The sequence below is a fragment of the Scyliorhinus torazame genome, chromosome 7 (assembly GCF_047496885.1).
Source record: "Scyliorhinus torazame isolate Kashiwa2021f chromosome 7, sScyTor2.1, whole genome shotgun sequence".
NCBI classification, from domain to species: Eukaryota; Metazoa; Chordata; class Chondrichthyes; order Carcharhiniformes; family Scyliorhinidae; genus Scyliorhinus; species Scyliorhinus torazame.
The window spans coordinates 83,281,348-83,302,573 of record NC_092713.1 but is presented as its reverse complement, the minus strand read 5'-3'; the positions used below and the strand labels follow the sequence as shown (position 1 = coordinate 83,302,573).

The 21,226-nt window shown below is 48.4% G+C and overlaps 1 protein-coding gene across 3 annotated transcripts in view; it reads right to left on the bottom strand.

Annotated features, from left to right (window-relative positions):
* Window positions 1-21,226, bottom strand: part of LOC140426343 (E3 ubiquitin-protein ligase RNF170-like) — a 44,727-nt gene that overhangs the window by 6,831 nt on the left and 16,670 nt on the right. For all 3 annotated transcript variants that reach the window (XR_011948189.1, XM_072510989.1, XM_072510988.1), the window contains exons 2-4: window positions 20,018-20,108; window positions 18,662-18,770; window positions 113-186 (exon numbers count right to left, since the gene is read on the bottom strand). Coding sequence is in view for 2 of the 3 variants with exons in the window: in XM_072510989.1 (XP_072367090.1) it covers window positions 113-186; window positions 18,662-18,770; window positions 20,018-20,108 (274 nt within the window). In the remaining variant the exon portion in view is untranslated. The remainder of the gene's footprint in view (window positions 1-112; window positions 187-18,661; window positions 18,771-20,017; window positions 20,109-21,226) is intronic.

Sequence of the window (21,226 nt, the reverse complement as noted above, 5' to 3'; positions counted from 1 at the left end):
TTTCACTCAATTCAAATTTAAACAACATTTTACGTTCAATTTGTGTTTCATAGATTTAAGTCAATTCATAGATTATTTTCATGGAAATCCATTCATATTGACTGAAACATACCTTTTGTCTGCACAGAGGGCAGCTTACAGCTCCTAACCAAGAACCATGTCCCCAGTATGCAATCAAACACGGTCCTGTTAGTAAAAGAAAACAAGAAAATAAAATGGCTGAGTGACTGTGTGCTGGGATACTGCACTTGCACTTCTAGAAGTGGGCCGATATTGTCTGGAGGTTTAGAAGAATGAGAGGCCATCTCATTGAAACAAGATTCTGAAGGAGCTTGATAGGGGGAGTGCCTTTTTCTGCTGGAATCTAAAACACAGTCTCCGGATAAGGCACTGATCATATAGGACTGAGATGAGGAGAAATTGCTTCACTCAAAGACTTCTGAACCTTTGGAATTCTCTACCCCAGAGGTTTGTGGATGCTTCATCATTGAAGACATTTAAGGCTGGGATAGACAGATCTTTGGTCTCTCAGGAAATCAAAGGATATGGAAAGCGAGCAGGAGAGTGGAGTTGAAACCCAAGATCAGTCATGAACAAATTGAACGGTGGAGCAGGCTCGATGGTGCTTTATTGTGCTTTATTCCTGCTCTTATTTCCTCTATTGTGTTCTAGAACCTAGTGGCTGGTGGGATGAGTTGAGACAATTTCAACTTGGTTGCAGAGACGTTTGGACCAACAACATAAAGTAAATTAGTCCATAATTTGGCACAAACTGGCACCACAATATTATTATTTTAATTATTGTGTCAGTGTAAAATGGTTGCTGATGCACAAAGATGCAAAATTAACTGTACAACTCTGAAAAGGAGTTGGAACACGATACTAAAGGAATAGTAATTTGGCCCATGTCATAATATCCACTCATGTATATAATGAGATGCAGACAGACAGTGATTGACACACAGGATAACCAATGAACACACATGACACATAACAACCAATCACCAGACAGGACACCACCACTATAAAGCACACAGGGCATTAAGACTCTCTCTCTCTACAGGACACAGCTACTGAGATAGTAAGAGTGCACAAGCCAGTGAGCACTATCACCATGAGGTAGAAAGTTAGTCTGGTCAAGCCAGTAGGAGGTTATCAGTTAGATTGATAGAGTGTCAACTCACAGCAGACTATGTTCAGCAATCGGGATGTTCAATAAAACAGTGTTGGGCCATCTCCTGTGTCAGAAGCCTGTTTCTAGTTTCACTGCATCCAGTTGCAGTCAACGTTGAACCAACTTACTTAACACATCAGCCCAGTGCAACCAGACCTGGGCAACATTCAAGTTTAGGATGATAAAGTAGCAAGTAATATCGGCGCCACATATACAGGTGTACAATTATGAGGTTTATAAGAGTATGTTTTGGGGCTGTGTAAAAGAAGGGGATCACATGACGTGTTCTGAAATCTGCCTGACAGTAAACCTGCGGGGATTTGATTTTTTAGAGACCAAAGGGGGGCTGTCTTACTGGGAAGGAGGTGCAACGTTTTTTCTTTAATTTATCTTTCATAGGATGTGGTCATCACAGGCAGGCCAGCATTTGTTGCCCATCCCGAACTGCCTTTGAACTCAGTTGCTTGCTCAGCCATTTCAGAGAGCAGTTAAGAGTCAACCACATTGCTGTTGCTCTGTATTGACATGTAAGTCAGATTGGATAAGGATGGCAGATTTCCTGCCCTGAAAGTGAGTAGTGAACCAGATGGGTTTGAAAATGGCAATCAACATTGGTTTCATAGTCACTATTTTTGAGAATAGCGTTTAATTCCAGATTTTATTAATTGCCATGATGGGATTTGAACCCATGTCCCCAGAGCATTAGTTGGATTACTAGTAGTAGCATTTACACTTCGAGGTATATTGTTCTTCTTCCAATGTCACCGACAGAATCCGTAAACCATTCCCTAAATGCAATGTGGGTGTACCTACATCACAAGGACTAAAGCAGTTCAAGGCAGGAGCTCACCACCACTTACTCGAGGGCAATTAGGGATGGGCAATAAATGCTGACTTTGCTCGTGAAGCTCACATTCCATGAACGAATAAGAAAATACCCAGTTAGTGGATAGTTCCATGCCACTTGTTCACACTGGCATTATGTAGTTATAGTCCAATGCAAAACCGGATCATAAAAGTACCTGAAAAATCAATGAGAGCTCCTAGGAACTTAACTTTGACTCCTCAAATTGAGGAGAGATATACTTATCCCACCCATACCCTCCTTACATTCAAGCTTATATACTCTGGCATTGAAATTGCGTATGTGTCTTTTCTTGAACAGGATGTAGAGTGCAGTCAGTAACTCAGAATACCACTGCGAAACCCATCTGCACGTAATGTGGACAAAATTCCAGTGTAGACCAGACTGACGAGCGGTGACTAGTCTCTTTATCTAGAGGACATTACTAAACCAGATGGACTTTTCTGACAATCCAGCAGCTTTCAGCATCATTTTTCCTAAGCTTCACTGAATTCAATTAATGATGTGATCGGAACTTATGACGAGTAGATTACCAATCCAATACCATAAACAGCAGACTGCTGTAACTCTCTGTAGTATAACCCATTTCAAGTCAGGTAACATTTGTTCTAAAGTAATGTAAACAGCAATTTATGTGAACATGTCGATAAACAAAGGAATTAATGCCAATGGGCAGAAAGTAAGCTCATTCTGTTGGCCGCCTATACCCTTCCTGCGGCGTTTCACAAGCATGCAGTCTGTAATCTTCTTGAAAGTAGAACAAGAGGAATTATTTATTGTTACTTGAGAGTGCCCTTCATTATGCCATGTAAAAAGAATAAATCATCAGAGACAACTAAGAATTATACAGCGTGACTTTTGTGATTGCATGATATTTTTAAATAATGTGTTTTTCACAAAGGTCACACATGCCAGATAGCATGCAAATCACTTTGGAAGTATACCTCTTTTGGAAATGCAATCCCCTTAATTTCTGTCCACGTGAAACTTTAACCCTCAATTCATTAAGTCTGTGATGCTGTCGGAAAATAATGGCATTCGCCAGCAGGGGGAGCAGGCACATTCATTTGTCCACCAGGTGGTCTGGAATCATTCTGGTGTCAAGAAAGTTGAGTAGTCAAACCCCTGGAAATTTGAGTGCCACAATGGTATGACTGTTTTAAAAAGTATTTTGCAAATTCCAGTCTTCAGCGCAGTCTAGGACTGACAGGATAAAATTGCAGCTCGTGTTTTCTTTCTCAGTTCTTCTCAAATCTCTCTATGACACATTTATTCTGTGTTTTTCTGACAGATTATATAAAAATGTACTTATTTGCCATTTTTCAGGTAGTTAATAATTTATCTTTTATGAATAGTGAATACACAGGAATATTTAAAATATTGCAAAGCTTTGCAATAAATATATTAAAATTACAGCTCCGAAAACCATTAACATTTTCAGATAATGTGGGTTTTGCTTCTTTAAATAAACCTTCTCTTCATTGCCCTTAATCAAAGAAGATTAATCCACATTGCACCAGTGAAAGGCACACAAGGATGATGTTGTGAGTGCTGTGGATAGGCAGCAGTGGGTAATAAAATTATGATTTAGTCAAGAGTTCAGATGACATCAGAAGTCAACAGGGAGAAGCCTGAGTGATTAATTAATGTTATTTGACCTCAAGAATAAATTATAGTTTTATGTCCACTCTCTTACATGTCCATTTTAAAATGCATGCTACAATTTTAATAAAGGGAAAATAACCATCAATTTTACAGCGTAAGTGACATTGAATGAAAGTATGAACAGCTATTATCATTGCAGAATCATGTAATAATACATTCTACATGGAGTACAGTACCACTGATTATCTTCAGTTCAAAAACAACTGCATTTTGGCTCCATTGAGTATCTTGTGGTAGCTCGGTTAAGAGTGGCACTGCACTGCATGAAGGTTCAGTGGTTAATATCCACAGAATTACATAGAATGTGGTGGATTCTCAAGTGAGACAGTAGGTCATATCAAACCGCTGCAGAAAGGTCAGATAAGAATAAAATATGGGCCAGGAAAATTCCTTGATCACAGTCTACCATCCTCCAGCTGATAAAGCAGTTCTCCTATGTTGAACACCATTTGGAAGAAGCATTGACGGTGGCAAGGGCACAGAATATACTCTGGATGGGAGGGGGGTTGGGGGGGGGGGGGGGGGGGGGGTGGTCAACATCCATAGCCAAGACTGGTTCAGTAACATCATTACTGACTGAGCTAGCCAAGTCCTAATGGATATCTGCCTGAATGGGCCTATGGCAGGTGAGACAAACTACAAGAAGAAAAACTTAGTTGCCCTCATTCTCACTGAGCAATCGGTCAACTCCCTTCCTAACAGCACTGTACGTATACCCACATTAGATGGACTGCGATGGTTGAAGAAGGTGTCTCACCACCACCCTAACATGGGCTTGCTGGCCTTGCCAACGATGCTTACATCCTATGAAAGAATAAAAATGATACATCTAAACATGACAGTATTGGGAGGAGTGACCATTGCACAGGCCTTGTAGAGACAAAGTCCTGGGCTGGATTCTCTGCACCCTCGTGCCAAAATCACGGCGGGTGCGGGGGCAGGGAATCGATGTTCCCGCAAGAAATCGGGACCGGCACCGATTCACTGATTCTGTGGACCCCGAAAAGCAGCATACTCCCCCACCTGAGCATTGCCAGAGGCCCGCTCAGCCATTCTCCGGCCCCGAATGGCCGAAGTCCCGATGGCGTGGAACTAATGTGCTCCAGCCGGTCGGGATACTCGTATGGTGACTGCGGACTCAGTCCGCGGCTGTCCTGGTCGGGGATGGGCTGATCGGAGGCCAGGGGGGCCTTATAGGCGACCGGGGAGTGCTTGTGCGGGGGTTGAGGGTCGGGCGCGCGGCCGATTGGGGGTTCGCTTTCGTGGGTCGTGAGTCCGCCATCGAGCACTGTGCAGCCGCTGTAAGCCGCCACCGTGCGCATGCGCGGCCTCTGACCTGGCGGTACAGGGGCCTGTATCTGCAGCAAAAGCTGCCAAATCGACTCCAGGTCCCTGCTAGCCCCCTGCAGGGCTTGGAATTCGTGTCCCTTTGAACCAAGTTTTTCTGGTGTGTAACTTTACTGTTTTGATGCCGGCATGGGGACATAGTCCCAATAATGGAGAATCCTCTATATTGTATTATGTGGTACTTACACCATGACAGAGTAAGAACAAATCCAGCAGCTCAAAACTGGTAATCAGTGAGGTGTTGTTGGCCAATAGCAGCAATTGAATTGTATTGAATCAAATTCTGTAACCTCATGGCCCAGCATATACCTCACTCTACATAACCATCAAGTTAGGGGATCTTCCCTGTTTCAATAGGATTGTAGGTAAGCATGCCACACCAGGCATAGATAAAATTGGATGCCAAACTGGTGAAGCTACAGCACATGACAGCATGCTGCATCAGTTGTTTAGCTTACATGAAAACAGAGTAAAGCTTTCCAGAACCATTGAATCAGATCAAAGCTTTGCAGCCCTTCCACATCCAGTGTGGTGTTGGGCAATTAAACAACTAAGCCCAGGGGAAAGCTCAACAAATATCCCCCATCCTCAAATGGTGGAGGAGACCAGTACATCAGTTCAAAAGACAAGGCTTAAACATTTGCAACCATCTTCAGCCAGTAGTGCCGAGTGAATGATTTATCTTAGCCTTGTCCTGAGGTCACCAGCTGACAGACACTAGTCATCACCCAATTCAATTCACTCCACATGATATTGAATACTGGCTGAAGGTACCAAATATGACAAAGGCTGACAACATACCAGCTGAAGCACTGAAGATTTTTGCTCAAGTTCTAGCCAAATCCTTGGCCAAGTTATTCTAATATAGCTACAACACTGGCATTAAACCAGTAATGTGAAAAATTGTGCATGATAATTCCATAGGTAAAATTAAAATGACTGTCCTTGTTATCAAGACAGCATTTGACCAAGGGTGACATCAAGGAGCCCCAATAAAACTGAAGTCAATGGAATTTAGGAGGAAAGCTCTCCATTGGTTGGAGCCGTATTGTGGTCGTTGGACGTCAATCATCTCAGTTCCCCAGTGTAGTGTCCTAGGCCCAACCACCTTCAGCTGTTTCAATGTCTTTCTCTGCATCATAAAGTCAGAAGTGGGGATGTTCATTGTTGATTGCAATGTTTAGTGTCATTTGCAATGCCTCAGATAATGAAGCAATATGTGCTTGCATGCAGCAAGACCAGGACAACATTCAGACTCAGGCTAATAAGTGGCAATTAACATTTACATCACACATGTCCCAGGGAGTGATCATTTTCAAGAACAGAGAATTGAATCATCTCCCACTGACATTCAATGCCATTACCATTGCTGAAAAACCCCATCATCAACATCCTGGGGGTTGCCATTGGCCAGAAACTTAACTGATCCGGCAAATATAAATTTTGTAGTTACAAGAACAGGTGAGCGACTGGTACTTCCATGGTGAGTAACTCACCTCATGGCTCCATACATCCACTCCACCATCTACAAATCACAAGTCAGGAGTTTGATGGCATACTCTCCATGATAAGTGCAGCTTTAACAATGCTAAAGAAACTCAGCACCATTCAGCATAAAACAGCCCTTTTGATTGGCATCCCATCTACAACCTTAAACAGCCCTGTACCAACGGTGCTCAGTGGTACACCTACAAGAGGCATTGCAACAAATCGGCAAAGCTCCTCCGACAGCACTTTCAAACCTGTAATTTATAGAAGGACAAGTAAAGAAAATGCATGGGAACACCACCACTTGCAAGTTGCCCTCTACGCCATGCACCATCTTGACTTGGAATTATATTTTTATTCCTTCACTGTCCCTGGGTCAAAGTGCTGGAACTCACATCCTAACTATCCTGTGGTGTACCTACACAGACTGCAGGGGTTCCAGGAGGTAGCTCAGCACTCCATTTTCAAGAGCAATTCAGCATGGCCAACATATGTTGTCTTTGCCAGACACACTCATGTCCCTTGAACAAATAAAAAATATGTACAGCACAGAAACAACCATTTGGCCCAACTGATCCACGTGAGTGTTAATGTTCCACATGCAACCCTTGCAATCCTGCTTCATTTAACCCTATCAACATATCCTATTCCTTTCTCCCTCATGCACTTACCTAACTTCCCCCTGAATGCATCATTTTATGGAGGAAAAATAAAGAGTAATTTTGAGAATTAGTAAAGACCAAAGTGTCTGCGTAAGGAGAGATTTGTGGTAGTCAATAATCTTGCACAAACTGTTTTGAAACAGTGGTTAATGTATTGTAAATAAAATCTCATGTAGCAATATACTCCAGTAATAATTACAAAATATTCAATTTGATAGGTTTGCTGAGCTGCAGTGTTTTTGCAGTGAAATATACCATTTTCATTAATTCAGAACTTGCATTTTCAAGCCTAGAACAAGAAGATGAATCTTCCAACCAAAAAAAATCTGTTTGGAAATGCCAGTGAGCTGTTGGCCAAATGATCAACCAATCTGGAGCTGAGGAATGGAGACTAATAAAGACTCTGGGATCTATGTCCAGGCTGTACTGACTTAGCAGGTCTTATTCAGATAGATAATTTGGGCAATATGATGAAAAGTTATTTTGAACTCTTCTCCCAGTTGTGACCTGTTACGGCTCCCAGTTGAATAGGCTGTTGATGATTGTCATAATATGCACTCATGTTCATAATGAGATACAGACAGGCAGTGATGGACACACACAGGAACCAATCACCACACAGAATACAGAACAACCAATCACCAGGCAGGCCACTACAGGGTACATTACCAGTATAAAACACACGAGGCAGGAAGGCTTGGCCTCTTCGCACTGGTGATAGCTGTAGCAACAGTCAGGGTGCAATGTACAGTCAGCACCTACTACACATGGCACAGAGCAAGTCTGGGCAAGCCAGACCAAGGTTAGCAAGTTTAGATTAATAGAGTGTCGACCCACAGCGAACTATGTACATTACTCGGCAAGTTCAATAAAGCAGTGTTGAACCAACTACAGCGTTGGAAGCCTCTTTTCAAGTGATACTGCATCGAGTTGCTGTCCGTGTTAATCCAACATATATAACACATAATGGTACCAGGAAACTATTAACTCTAACGGACCTACCTCGAGTAAATCTGAAACGACCAGAAAGCAAGTAGCAAAGAGCCAGCGGTATGGAAAAGATCCAGGCCTCTCCGCAGCTCTGGATCTCTGGCAACCTCGGCGCCAACTGGAGGGTCTTCAGACAGAAGTTCCTCCTACACCTCGTGGCATCCGACCTTGAGGAAGCATCAGATGCCAGAAAAATCGCACTGCTCCTGTCGACGGCGGGGGGTCACGCCATCCACATCTTTAACTCACTCACGTTTGCCCAAGGAGAAGATAAAGCAAAGTTCCAGACCATTCTGCAAAAATTCGACAGCTCCTGTGAAGTCGAGCTAAATGAGAGCTTTGAACGGTACATCTTCCAACAGAGGCTTCAGGGTAAGGATGAACCGTGTCACTCCTTTTTGACCCATCTCCGCATCTTAGCGCAGTCATGTAACTATGACTCGACTGCTGATTCCATGATCCGGGATCAGATCGTTTTCGGGATCCATTCCGACTCCCTGCGGGAGCAGCTCCTTAAAGTCAAATGTATGACCCTCCCGATCGCCATCGAAACGTGCGTTGTCCATGAACATGCCAGAAATCGCTACTCCCACATCAAGACGGCAGAAACGGCAAAACTAGCCTCCCACGAGGCAGAAAGTGTATAGGCCATCGCTCGGCTGCAGGTCCTGAGCACTGAGGAGAGTGGCCGTTTCACGGGATCAGTGGCCGTTTCGCGGGCTTTCCACGGGGCCCCGTGCAGGCGCACCGCGACTGGGAGGACAATGCGGCCGAAAACCCTACTGCGCATGTGCGAACGTTGGCCAGCCGCATTGCGCAGGCGCAAAGGCGCACGGAATGCACTGACGTCAGCATCATGACGTGCCAAAATTGTGGCTCCGCCCATTTAAAGCGACAATGCTCAGCCAAAGGAAGACGATGTCTACAATGTGGAAAGCCTGGGCATTATGTGGCCTTATGCAGGTCTGCTCCACCGGTCAAAAGCCAGCGATCCCAGCTGCAACGCAGACCTGTCCACTGCATACAGCAAGGCATGCAGGATTCCGATCCTGAAAGCCCAACGGACCCAAATGATGACTGCCTCGAGTCTCCATATCAGGTGGGCATTATCACCACACGTGGGAATGTCTCCTCCACTCATGTAAAGCGCCTCTCAATCCTAAGTGTGGATTCTGGTGACGAATGGTGCGCTGTCGTTCAAGTGAATCAGTGCAGAATCCAATTCAAACTGGACACGGGTGCGTCTGCAAACCTCATATCCCGGGCAGACCTCAACAGCATCCGAGCCCAACCCAAAATTCTTCCGCCAGCCTGCCAGCTCCTTGACTACAATGGCAATGCCATAGCTGCTAGTGGATTGTGTCATCTAGTTGTATCCCACAAGGCAATCACGGCGACGTTAAGATTCGAGATTGTCAGGCCTGACAAGGCATCCCTGCTCGGTGCCTGTGCATGTAAACTCCTTAATCTGGTACAGCAAATCCATGCCATGTCCTCTGCACTTCCGACTGCCTCATCTCATGTGAATTTATAGGCTGACATAGACGACATACTCACGCAATATCCCGATGTGTTCGATGGGATGGGCACGCTCCCGTATCGCTACAAAATACTACTCAAGCCGGATGCCACCCCAGTCATTCATGCACCACGCTGGGTGCCGGCTCCTCTAAAGGATCGTTTAAAAGCGCAGCTGCAAGAGCTCTAAAGCCAGGGCATCAGTTCAAGGGTCACAGAACCAACAGACTGGGTCAGCTCCATGGTCTGCGTGAAGAAGCCCTCAGGCAAAATATGAATCTGTATCGATCCCAAAGACCTCAATCGCAACATCATGAGGGAGCACTACCCGATCCCGAAGCGAGAAACATTTACCTCTGAGATGGCACACGCCAAATTCTTTACCAAGCTGGCGCCTCACGTGGTTTCTGGCAGATACAACTGGACGACTCCAGCAGGAAGCTCTGCACGTTTAACACTCCGTTCGGCAGGCACTGTTACAACCACATGCCTTTCGGTATCATTTCAGCCTCCAAAGCCTTTCACCGTATAATGGAGCAAATGATGGCGGGCATCGAGGGTGTGCAAGTCTATATGGATGACGTGATAATCTGGTCCACGACCCCAGAGGAGCACATAAATCGGCTCTGTGAGTGGAATACCGTGAGTCTTTAAAAGGGTCCATGAGAATGGCCTCAAGCTAAACAGGGCCAAATGCTCATTTGGTCTGTCATCAATCAAGTTTCTGGGTGACCAAATATCCCAGCAGGGTGTGCAACCTGATTCCGACAAAGTAATGGCAATCAATGCCATGAAGACCCCAGAGGACAAAAAGGCGGTACTACGGTTCCTGGGGATGGTGAATTTTCTGGGAAAATTCATTCCTAACATGGCATCCCACACCACAGCCCTCCAGCATCTAGTAAAAAAGACCACAGTATTCCAGTGGACACCAGCACATCAAGCAGAGTGGATGGAGCTCAAGGCAAAGCTCACCACGGCCCCAGTCCTGGCATTCTTTGACCCGACCAAGGAGACAAAAATATCCACGGATGCAAGCCAGGACGGCATTGGTGCGGTGCTCCGCCACAAAGATGACTCCTCGTCCTGGGCTCCAGTGGCATACGCATCCAGGGCCATGACTCCGACCGAGCAAAGGTACGTACAGATTGAAAAGGAGTGCCTGGGTCTCCAAACAGGAATCGTCAAATTCCACGATTACGTATACGGTCTGCCAAAGTTCACGGTGGAAACAGACCACAGACCCTTAGTCTACATCATCCAGAAGGATTTAAATGACATGTCGCCCCGGGTACAGCGCATTCTTCTGTGACTCTGCCGATATGATTTCAACCTCGTCTACACACCGGGTAAGGAGCTGATAATTGCGGATGCCCTAACCAGATCCATCACCACGCCCTGTGAACATGTAGACTTCATTCGCCAAATTGAGGCACAGGTGCAGATGTGAGCCAGCAACCGCCCGACCACTGATAAAAGTGTCGTCCAGATACGAGCAGAAACTGCCAAAGACCCTCTGCTGCAAAGGGTAATGCACCACCTCGCAAATGGGTGGCGCAAGGGGCAATGCCCCCAGTTTTTTAATGTCAAGGATGATTTGACGGTTGTTGAAGGGATCATTCTGAAACTGGATGGAATTCTTATCCCCCACAGCATGCAGCCCATGTGCTTAAGCAGATCCATGAGGATCACCTTGGAGTCGAGAAATGCCGACGCAGAGCTCGACAGGCAGTTTACTGGCCTGGGATCAGCCAGGACATCTCCAACATGGTCCTCAATTGCACCACATGCCAGAGATTCCAACTAGCTCAGCCCAAGGAGACGCTCCAACAACATGAGCTCGTGATCTCTCCGTGGTCCAAGGTGGGAATAGACCCCTTTCACGCAAATGGACGTGACTATGTACTTCTGATCGATTACTTTTTGAACTACGCAGAAGTTGTGACGCTGTTGGACCTCACGTCAAAATCAGTCATCAAGGCCTGCAATGAGACGTTTGCCAGGCACAGTGTTGTACCCTCAATAACGACGCTTAGAGAGTAAATGGTAAAGAAGGCTTTAATAAGCTAAGAACTAGTCTGGTGCCGAGACGAGTGCTAACTGGGTGCCACCCACAAGGCGGCCTCTTATATACGACTCCCAGGTGGGCAGAGCCGGAGGCAGAGTCCCCCAGGGTTCCAAGCCCGGTCTTAAAGTGGACATCACCTTACATGATGATAAGGGTACAGTAATACAGTAACCGTTCATCACATTCACCCCCTGTTTTAAAAAATGTCCGGCGGGGGTGAAGTGAAATCTTAAGTCCATTCATCTTGGCGGCCTGATCGTCCTTATTGACCTCCTCAGCTCGGGCGGTGGTGTGGCGGTCCCGGGCGTCTTAGTTGAGGGTACGTCCGGGAGCACGGTGGTCGGAGCCTTGGTCCGGGTCGGGGTAGGGAATCGGGGCGCAGGGGGAATAGTTGGGGCTGGGAGTAGCGGTGCCCGCGCCGGCGGGGTTTGTAGAGGGGGAGCGCTAGGGGGCGCTGGCGGTAGGTGCCCACCAACGGGGAGTGGGGCCGGGAGGGGGGGGGGGGGTGTTGTAGTGGGTGCCGGATCCTGCAGGGGAGCTGTGAGGGAGGGGGTGTCTGTGGTGGGGGAACCAGCGGGTGCCAGATCCTGGAGGGAAACCATATCTTGCCTGCCGTCAGGGTACTCGACGTAGGCGTAACTGGGGTTTGCGTGTAGTAATCGGACCTTCTCGACCAGGTGGTCCCTTTTATGGCTCCTCGTGTGCCTCCAGAGAAGAACAGGTCCCGGAGCCGTCAGCCAAGTGGAAGCGAGACCCTGGAGGTAGACTTTCCGGGGAAGACAAACAATCGGTTGTGACGGGTCTCATTTGTGGCCGTGCAGAGGAGCGACCTAATGGAGTGTAGGGCGTCGGGTAGGACCTCCTGCCAGCTGGTGGTTGGGAGACTTCTCGACTGTAGGGCCAGAAGGACAGCCTTCCAAACTGTCGCATTATCATTGAATTAACAGTGCATTCTCCCTCTCCACTTGCCCGTTTCCCCGCGGGTTATAACTGGTCATTCTGCTCGAGGCGATGCCTTTGCTGAGCAGATACTGAGGCAGTTCATCGCTCATGAATGATGTACCCTGGTCGCTGTGGATATAAGCAGGGAAACCGAACAGGGTGAAGATGCTGTGCAGTGCCTTTATCACGGTGGCAGAGATCATGTCGGGGCAGGGAATGGCGAGTGGGAAGCGGGCGAACTCATCGATAACAGTGAGGAAATAGGCATTACAATTGGTGGACGGGAGGGGCCCCTTGAAGTCCACGCTTAGTCGCTCAAAGGGCCCCGAGGCCTTCACGAACTGAGCCTTGTCTGGCCGGTAGAAGTGTGGTTTGCACTCCGCGCAGATCTGGCAAGCCCTGGTCATGGCTTTGACCTCCTTGGTTGAGTAAGGTAGGTTGCGGGACTTGACAAAGTGGACGAGCCGGGTAACCTCCGGGTGGCAGGAGTAATTGTGGATGGCTTGCAGGCGGTCCTCCTGCGCGTTGGCGCACGTGCCGTGGGACAGCGCATCTGGGGGCTCGTTGAGCTCCCCTGGATGATACTTGATATCGTACATGTAGGTGGAGAGTTCGATCCTCCACCTCAAAAGTTTATCGTTTTTTATTTTGCCCCGTTGTGCGTTATCGAACATAAAGGCTACCGACCGTTGGTCGGTGACGAGGGTGAACCTCCTCCCGGCTAGGTAGTGCCTCCACTGCCGTACAGCCTCCACAATGGCTTGTGCCTCCTTCTCGACTGCCGAGTGCCGAATCTCGGAGGCAGTGAGGGTCCAGGAGAAGAACGCTACTGGTCTGCCTGCCTGGTTGAGGGTAGCAGCCAGGGCGATGTCTAACGCATCGCTCTCTACCTGGAAGGGGATAGTTTCATCCACCGTGCGCATAGTGGCCTTGGTGATTTCGGCCTTGATGCGGTCGAACGCCAATCGAGCCTCAGCCGACGGGGGAAATATTGTGGTCTTTATGAGTGGGCGGGCTTTGTCCGCATATTTGGGAACCCACTGGGCGTAATAGGAGAAGAGCCCCAAGCACCGTTTGAAGGCCTTGAGGCTGCGGGGAAGAGGGAGTTCCATTAGGGGGCACATGCGGTCGGGGTCGGGACCTAGGACCCCGTTTTCCACGACATAGCCGAGGATGGCTAGCCGGGTTGTGTGGAAAACGCATTTTCCCTCGTTATACGTCAGGTTGAGGGCTCGGGCGGTCTTGAGGAACTTTTCGAGGTTTGTGTCATGGTCCTGCTGGTCATGGCCGCAGATGGTGACATTGTCCAAGTAAGGGTATGTAGCCCGCAAACTGTACTGGCCCACCATTTGGTCCATCGCCCTTTGGAAGACGGAGACCCCATTTGTGACGCCGAAGGGGACCCTGAGGAAGTGGAAGAGCCGGCTGGCTGCTTCGAAGGCAGTATAGGGGCGATCTTTCGGTGGGATGGGGAGCTGGTGGTAGGCGGATTTGAGGTCGACCGTGGAACATACTCGGTATTGGGCGATCCGATTTACCATTTCTGCTATGCGAGGAAGGGGGTACGCATCGAGCTTTGTGAAGCGGTTTATGGTCTAGCTATAATCCACGACCATCCGTTTCTTATCCCCGGACCGGACTACCACCATTTGTGCTCTCCAGGGGCTGTTGCTAGCCTCGGTGACCCCCTCTCTCAGTAAACGCTGGACCTCTGACTTGATAAAAGTAATGTCTTGGGCACTGTACCGCCAGCTCCTGGTGGCGACGGGCTTACAGTCGGGAGTGAGGTTCGCGAAAGAGAGGGGGGAGCGACATTCAGTGTCGCAAGGCTGCATACCGTGAGGGATGGCAAGGGTCCGCCGAACTTCAGTGTCAGGCTTCGGTGGCTGCACTGGAAATCCAGTCCGAGCGGTAGGGGGACGCAGAGGTGGGGGAGGAAATAAAGTTTGAAATGGGTGTATTCGGCGCCCTGGATCGAGAGATCTGCGATACAGTACCCCTTGATTTGTACCGAGTGGAACCCGGATGCAAGGGCTATGGTTTGGGACACGGGATGGGTGCGCAAGGAGCAGCGCCTTACCGTTTCTGGATGAATAAAGCTCTCCGTGCTCCCGGAGTCGAAGAGGCATGAAGTGTCGCGCCCGTTGACTTGGACCTTCATCATCGAGTTCTGCAGATGTTTTGGTCGAGGGTGATTGCTCCCAATCGCGGGTACTCCGATTCCTCAGCCGAGTCGGACACGTAAAATGGCCGCCGCTGTCGGTCGCACGTGTCAAGTCGAGAAGGTGGCCGCCGACAAGATGGCCGCTCCCATGATTCGCACGAGGCGGATGACACGTCAGAAGGGGGCGTGTCGGGTCGATGCGCAGCCGCATTGCGAGGCCTGTGGGCCTGAGAGCCTGATTTTAGGGCCGGCTGTTTTTTGTGTTTCCGGCCTTTGGGCATGGCCAGGCAGACCCTCGCAAAGTGCCCCTTCTTCCCGCAGTCGCTGCAGATAGTGGAGCGGGCTGGGCAGCGTGGGCGTGGATGCTGGCCCTGCCCGCAGAAGTCGCACGGTGTGCCCCCAGTCTGAGCAGGTCGCTGCGCGGCGCAGGCCCGTAATGTGGCTGAGTCTGAGGAAGTCCGAGGGGAGCTTGCAGAGTCCGCGGGGTACGTACCCAAATTATGTCGGGCCACCTTCAGCGAGGAGGCGAGCGTTAGCGTGTCCTGGTGGTCTTTTGCCCCGCATTCGAGTAGCCGCTGCTGGATGTAGGTTGAGCGGATGACGGACACGAACGCATCTCTGATGTGCAGGTTCATATGGGTTTCCCCTGTCACATCCTGATGGTCACAGTCCCTGGCAAGCGCGGTGAGTTTTTCAACTAATTCGTCTAGCGATTCCCCCGAGCGCTGCCGGCAGGTAGAGAGCAGGTGCCTGGCATGTACCTCGTTGATGGGTTTGACGAACCGCTTGCGGAGTAAATCGACCGCCTCTTCATAGGTAGTCGCCTTTTCGAGCGTGGCGGAAATTCTGTGACTCACCCGGGCGTGGAGTAGGCGCAGCTTGCGTGGTCCCAGGATGGGAGTCTCTGAGGAGTCCAGGTAGGCCTCGAAACATCGGAGCCAGTATTTTAAAATTTATTTTGCCTCCGGTGTCCGTGCTTCCAGATTGAGCTTCTCTGGTTTTAGGCCTGCGTCCATCCTGATGTGGTTTAGCTTATTAAATTGTTGTACTCTCAATAACGACGCTTAGAGAGTAAACGCTAAAGAAGGCTTTAATAAGCTAAGAACTAGCCTGGTGCCGAGACGAGTGCTAACTGGGTGCCGCCCAAAGCGGCCCCTTATATATGACTCCCAGGTGGGAGGAGCCAGAGGCTGAGTCCCCCCAGGGTTCCAACCCTGGTCTAAAAGGGGACATCACCTTACATGATGATAAGGGTACAGTAATACAGTAACCGTTCATCACACACGGTATACAACTCAGTGATGAGCGACAACGGTCCATATTTCCACAGCCAAGAGTGGTCCAACTTTGCACAATCCTACCACTTCAAACATGTCACATCCAGTCCCCATTACCCGCAGCCAAACGGGAAGGTGGAAAAAGGGGTCCACATTGTCAAGCAGCTGCTCTGCAAGGCTGAAGACTCTGCATCTGATTTTAACCTTGTACTGTTGGCATACAGGGCAACCCCTCTGTCGACTGGTCTGTCTCCGGCTCAATCTCTTGAATCGCAACCTGCGGACAACTGTTCCAGCCATCCACGTTCCAGATCTTGATCACCTCACGGTGCTAAGAAAAGTGCAGCGACTCAGGGACCAGCAGAAGATCACGTATGATGCTCATGTCACTGATTTGCCTGTGCTGGCTCCAGATGTTGTTCGCATCAAGCTGCCTGAGGGAGGTTGGTCAGCCCCAGCTATTGTTATACGACAGGCTGCCCCCAGGTCTTTTGTCGTTCGCATGGCTGATGGCTCCATCCTCAGGCGCAACAGAAGGGCACGGCGCAAAGTTGCCTGACCACACCCCTCCGTATGTCGAGACGCCTCCTCCGGACTTTTCAAACCACGAGCCCGCCAATCTGGCAGCAATCTTGCCTGTTGAGGCGCTGGCGTCCCCCCCACCACCTCTGAGGCAGTCGACAAGAATCCGTCGCCCACCACAAAGACTGGACTTATAGACTTTAACTGTGTAAATTTTGTTCACCTTGTTCCGTATATGCACGATAGACAACTTCCCATGTATATATGTTCACTTACTCACCATTTTGCACATAGTCACACATGTAAATACAAGCACACAGCCACAAGCATCCAAAATTTATTTAAAAAGGGGAGATGTCATAATATGCACTCACGTTCATAATGAGATACAGACAGGCAGTGATGGATACACAAAGGAACCAATCACCACACAGAATACAGAACAACCAATCACCAGGCAGGACACTACAGGGTACATTACCAGTATAAAACACATGAGGCAGGAAGGCTCGGCCTCTTCACACTGGTGATAGCTGTAGCAACAGTCAGGGTGCAATGTACAGTCAGCACCTACTACATATGGCACAGAGCAAGTCTGGGCAAGCCAGACCAAGGTTAGCAAGTTTAGATTAATAGAGTGTCGACCCACAGCGAACTATGGACATTACTCGGCAAGTTCAATAAAGCAGTGTTGAACCATCTACAGCTTTGGAAGCCTGTTTTCAAGTGATACTGCATCGAGTTGCAGTCCGTGTTAATACAACATATATAACACATCAATGATCACCATCCGACCTTACCCAAAGAGTGCCTACCTGAATAAGGTATCAAAGGGCTGTTGGTGCCCACAGAGATATAATTGATGTCTCTTTGGGAATAGAAATGAATGGAGAAAAAAAACTTCACCTCACTTCCTGATGCTGTACTGTGTATCCAGGTTGCTATTCTTAATATATAAACAGAGACAGCGAATGTCAGCATGTTGTTTGAGCATGGGGCAGTGGGAGTCCAAGCTAAGCCAGATCTTGCCTTCAGCCAATATCCAATCATGTGTTTTCCAGTGACAGGTATTGTATAGTGAACTGATCCATTGGGAGAGAGAATGCATCAGCTGTTTCAAATCATTTCAGACCAACAATGAACTAAGATTTGACTTCATACCCACATCACACCACATGCTTGAAGAAGCACCAAGTCAATGTATTTTAATTTCAAAGAGACATAGGGAGCGATTCTTCCCCAAGCATTCGCAGTTAATTTGTGGCCATTTTTCAGGGAGCTTCCCGTCAGCTCTGCCGGCGAGTTCCCCACCGCGATTCAATGACATTTAGTCACTTTTTGAGGCCCTTGGGAGTTTCTCAGCGGTTTAGCCCACACTTGTTTTAGCACTGGGGAGCGGAACTCAGAGATTAGGCCGCCATTGTGAAAGGGTGCCCGGATCTCTAAGTGAGCTTGTGGGTCCCCCACACACTCCATCCATGGGCAATGTCACCTCCCCACACACATGGACACTACTCCACACCTCCCAAGTGAGCACACCCTGGGGGTCCCCCCACTTCAGGCCCCCCCAAGCCCCCTTACAGCACCCCCTCCCTTCTAAGACCTCCACCAATGATCCCCCCCAACCTCCCAGGGGCCCCTACTTACCTGCCCTGCACTCACCCACCCTTCAAACCCTCCTTCACCCTCATTTAATGAGCATGGTCCCCTTCGTCCCTGACCCTTGTCAGTTCCATCCTGGCACTCAAGCACCCTTGCACTGCCACCCTGACACTCAGGCAGTGCCCCTAACCCTTTCCAATGCCACCCTGGCACTCAGGCAGTGCTCCTGTCAGCTTGGCAATGCCATCAGTTGATTAGGTTTGTTGTGTGCCATTGGCAGATCTAATTAGGGTAGGGAGAATTGGAAAGAAGGTATACCCTTAAAAAGTACATCAAAGTACAAAGTAGCGTAAGCACCTTCACTTGGTCAAACCTACCACAAAACAAGTGGCCGCAGTTAGTTTCCACAGGAAAGGTGGGGGTCTGGAGACAAACTGGACAGTGCAGATCATTGTGGAAATTAGATTTAGCACAGGTTTGCAATTCCTGGAACAAAACATAAGAAATATTTTATATATTTGATCAGCATCATGTTGGATCCTGAAATGAACGTCCTGACAGGGTGGTGAACGCAGGTTCGATCGAGGTATTCGAAAGGGAATTGGATTGCTATCTGAAAAGAATGTAGAAGACTCTATGGATAAGGCAAGAGACTGGAATGAGGTAGAATGCTCTTGCAGAGAACCAGCGCAGGCTTGATGGGCCAAATGGTCTCCTTCAGCACTGTAAAGATTCTGTGATTATCTTATAAATATTTAATATCTAACTTTCATTGACTAGTAACTATGGATTTTTATTAATACAATTGTTAAGATACACAACGATTACATTTGACACCATCTATACTTCACTCTACTTTCCAATACATTAAACGCCATTAAACAAAACAAAGCTGATTAATGTAAAACATGTTTATTGCCCTGAGATGAATTAGTTGACACAATAGATGGAAACTTATGACCTTAGAAAGTTCTCGCGTGTCAAGCCATTTGAGGGTCCCAACTCTGATGGTGTCGAAGTGCTGCCAACATGAATGATCTATCTGGAGGTGGATAGTAAGGAGTCACCTCCAGGAGCCCCACCTAATTAGGGAGGGTGGGCTAGAGAGGTGTGTTGAAGCACTGGGGAGATGGGGGGTGAGGAAGGAGGAGGAGCAGGAGAGGCGGTGCAGTTGACAGCCCATCTAGTTTGGAGGTCCCCATTAAGGGATATTAAAAAATAAATGTGACCACATCTACAAGTTCCTAGTGGATGGCCTGCACTGCAGCTCAAGTCCTTTGACAGCTACATTTCCAGGTTGGGGAAGGGTTTAAGGAGGCGTGCTGTTAAACTGTTCTACCCCTGGTTTGGGAAACGAGAAGTCGAGTGGAAAAGTACAGTCAGTCCGTCATTAATTGGCCCTAACAAGACTTTTCACAAGCTTGGGAGGTGGGTAGCTTTGTGGGCAAGTGCCAGCAATGGGGTCAGGAAACCAGCATGTTGACTAGTGCCAGTGTTTTCGGTGTTGTCTAATTCCATTGCGGCTCCCAGAGAGGCTCTAAGATTCTGCCCCACAATATATAATGGCATCTGTGCTGGACTGAACCTGTTGAAACACATAGCCGATAATGTTGGAAAACATCATGAACTGTTCCTCTTGAAAGATTGGTGATCACTGCCATAAAGTAATGACTGAGTTCCGTGTACTTTGTAATCAGATAAAGCTCAATGTGAGGAAATAAGAATGCACTCACTGAGTACTTTTTTCGATAGTTGTCCTTTGGCTGGCCCAGGCATTGATTGTTCAGACCTTTTATCTTTCTCATGTCCTTGGTTTGGTCAAATCTGAAGGACGAAAGTGAAATAAGGTCAGTTTTGTGTGGAATACATTCACTGATTCAATTGGCAAAAGAGCTTCAATTCAAACTTTGCGCTGGCGAGCGTAAATTGTCACGGGTATCCCGGCGCTAGGCTCAGCGAGACCGGCAATGCTAGTCAACGTTAATTGGTCCACTTAACAAGGCCTCATGGGCTTGCCGCCCCGAATGTCGTCTTGACAGCTGATTTGCCGGGGCCGCATACGCCAACACCCGCTAACAAGGTCAAGCATTACTTAAGCTGCACTTACTCAGCCAACCCCAGCCCGCTTGCAACAATGGCAACAAGGAGACCGGCCCCAAGGTTCGTGGATGATGACCTGGGGAGGCTCCTGGATGCGGTGGAGGCCAGGAGGGATGTCCTGTTCTCTCGAGGGTCCTGGAGGGTGAGCCACAGGCAGCCAGTGCTGTCTGGGACAAGGTGGCAGCAGCAGTCAGCTTGGGCCATGTGACCGGGAGGACTGGCCTCCAGTGTCAGAAGATTGGCTGGTGACTGGTAAGTAGTTTTTATTTATTTTCCCTCAGGTGTTATCGTAGGGGGCGCAGAGGTTGCTGAGTGAGTGCTTGCTGAGAAGGGAAGTGAATAACAGGTAAGCTCTTTCTTTCTTTTTTTTATCTAGAGGGGATGGCAGGGAATGTAGCGCAATGTTCCTCCTGCAGAATATTTGAGGTGAGGGACGCCGTCATTGTCCCTGCTGATTTCATCTGTGGGAAGTGCACCCATCTCCAGCTCCTCAGAAACCGCGTTAGGGAACTGGAGCTGGAGTTGGATGAACTTCGGATCATTCGGGAGGCAGAGTTGGTCACAGATAGAAGCTTCAGGGATGTAGTTACTCCGAAGAATAAAGATAAATGGATGACGGTGAGAGGGGCTGGGAGGAAGCAGTCAGTACAGGGATCTCCTGTAGCCGTTCCCCTAGTAACAAGTATACTGCTTTGGATTACCAGGGTTAAGCCATGGGGTACAGGTCTCTGGCACAGAGTCTGTCCCTGTTGCTCAGAAGGGAAGGGGGGAGAGGAGTAGAGCATTAGTCATTGGAGACTCCATAGTTAGGGGAATAGATAGGAGATTCTGTGGGAATGAGA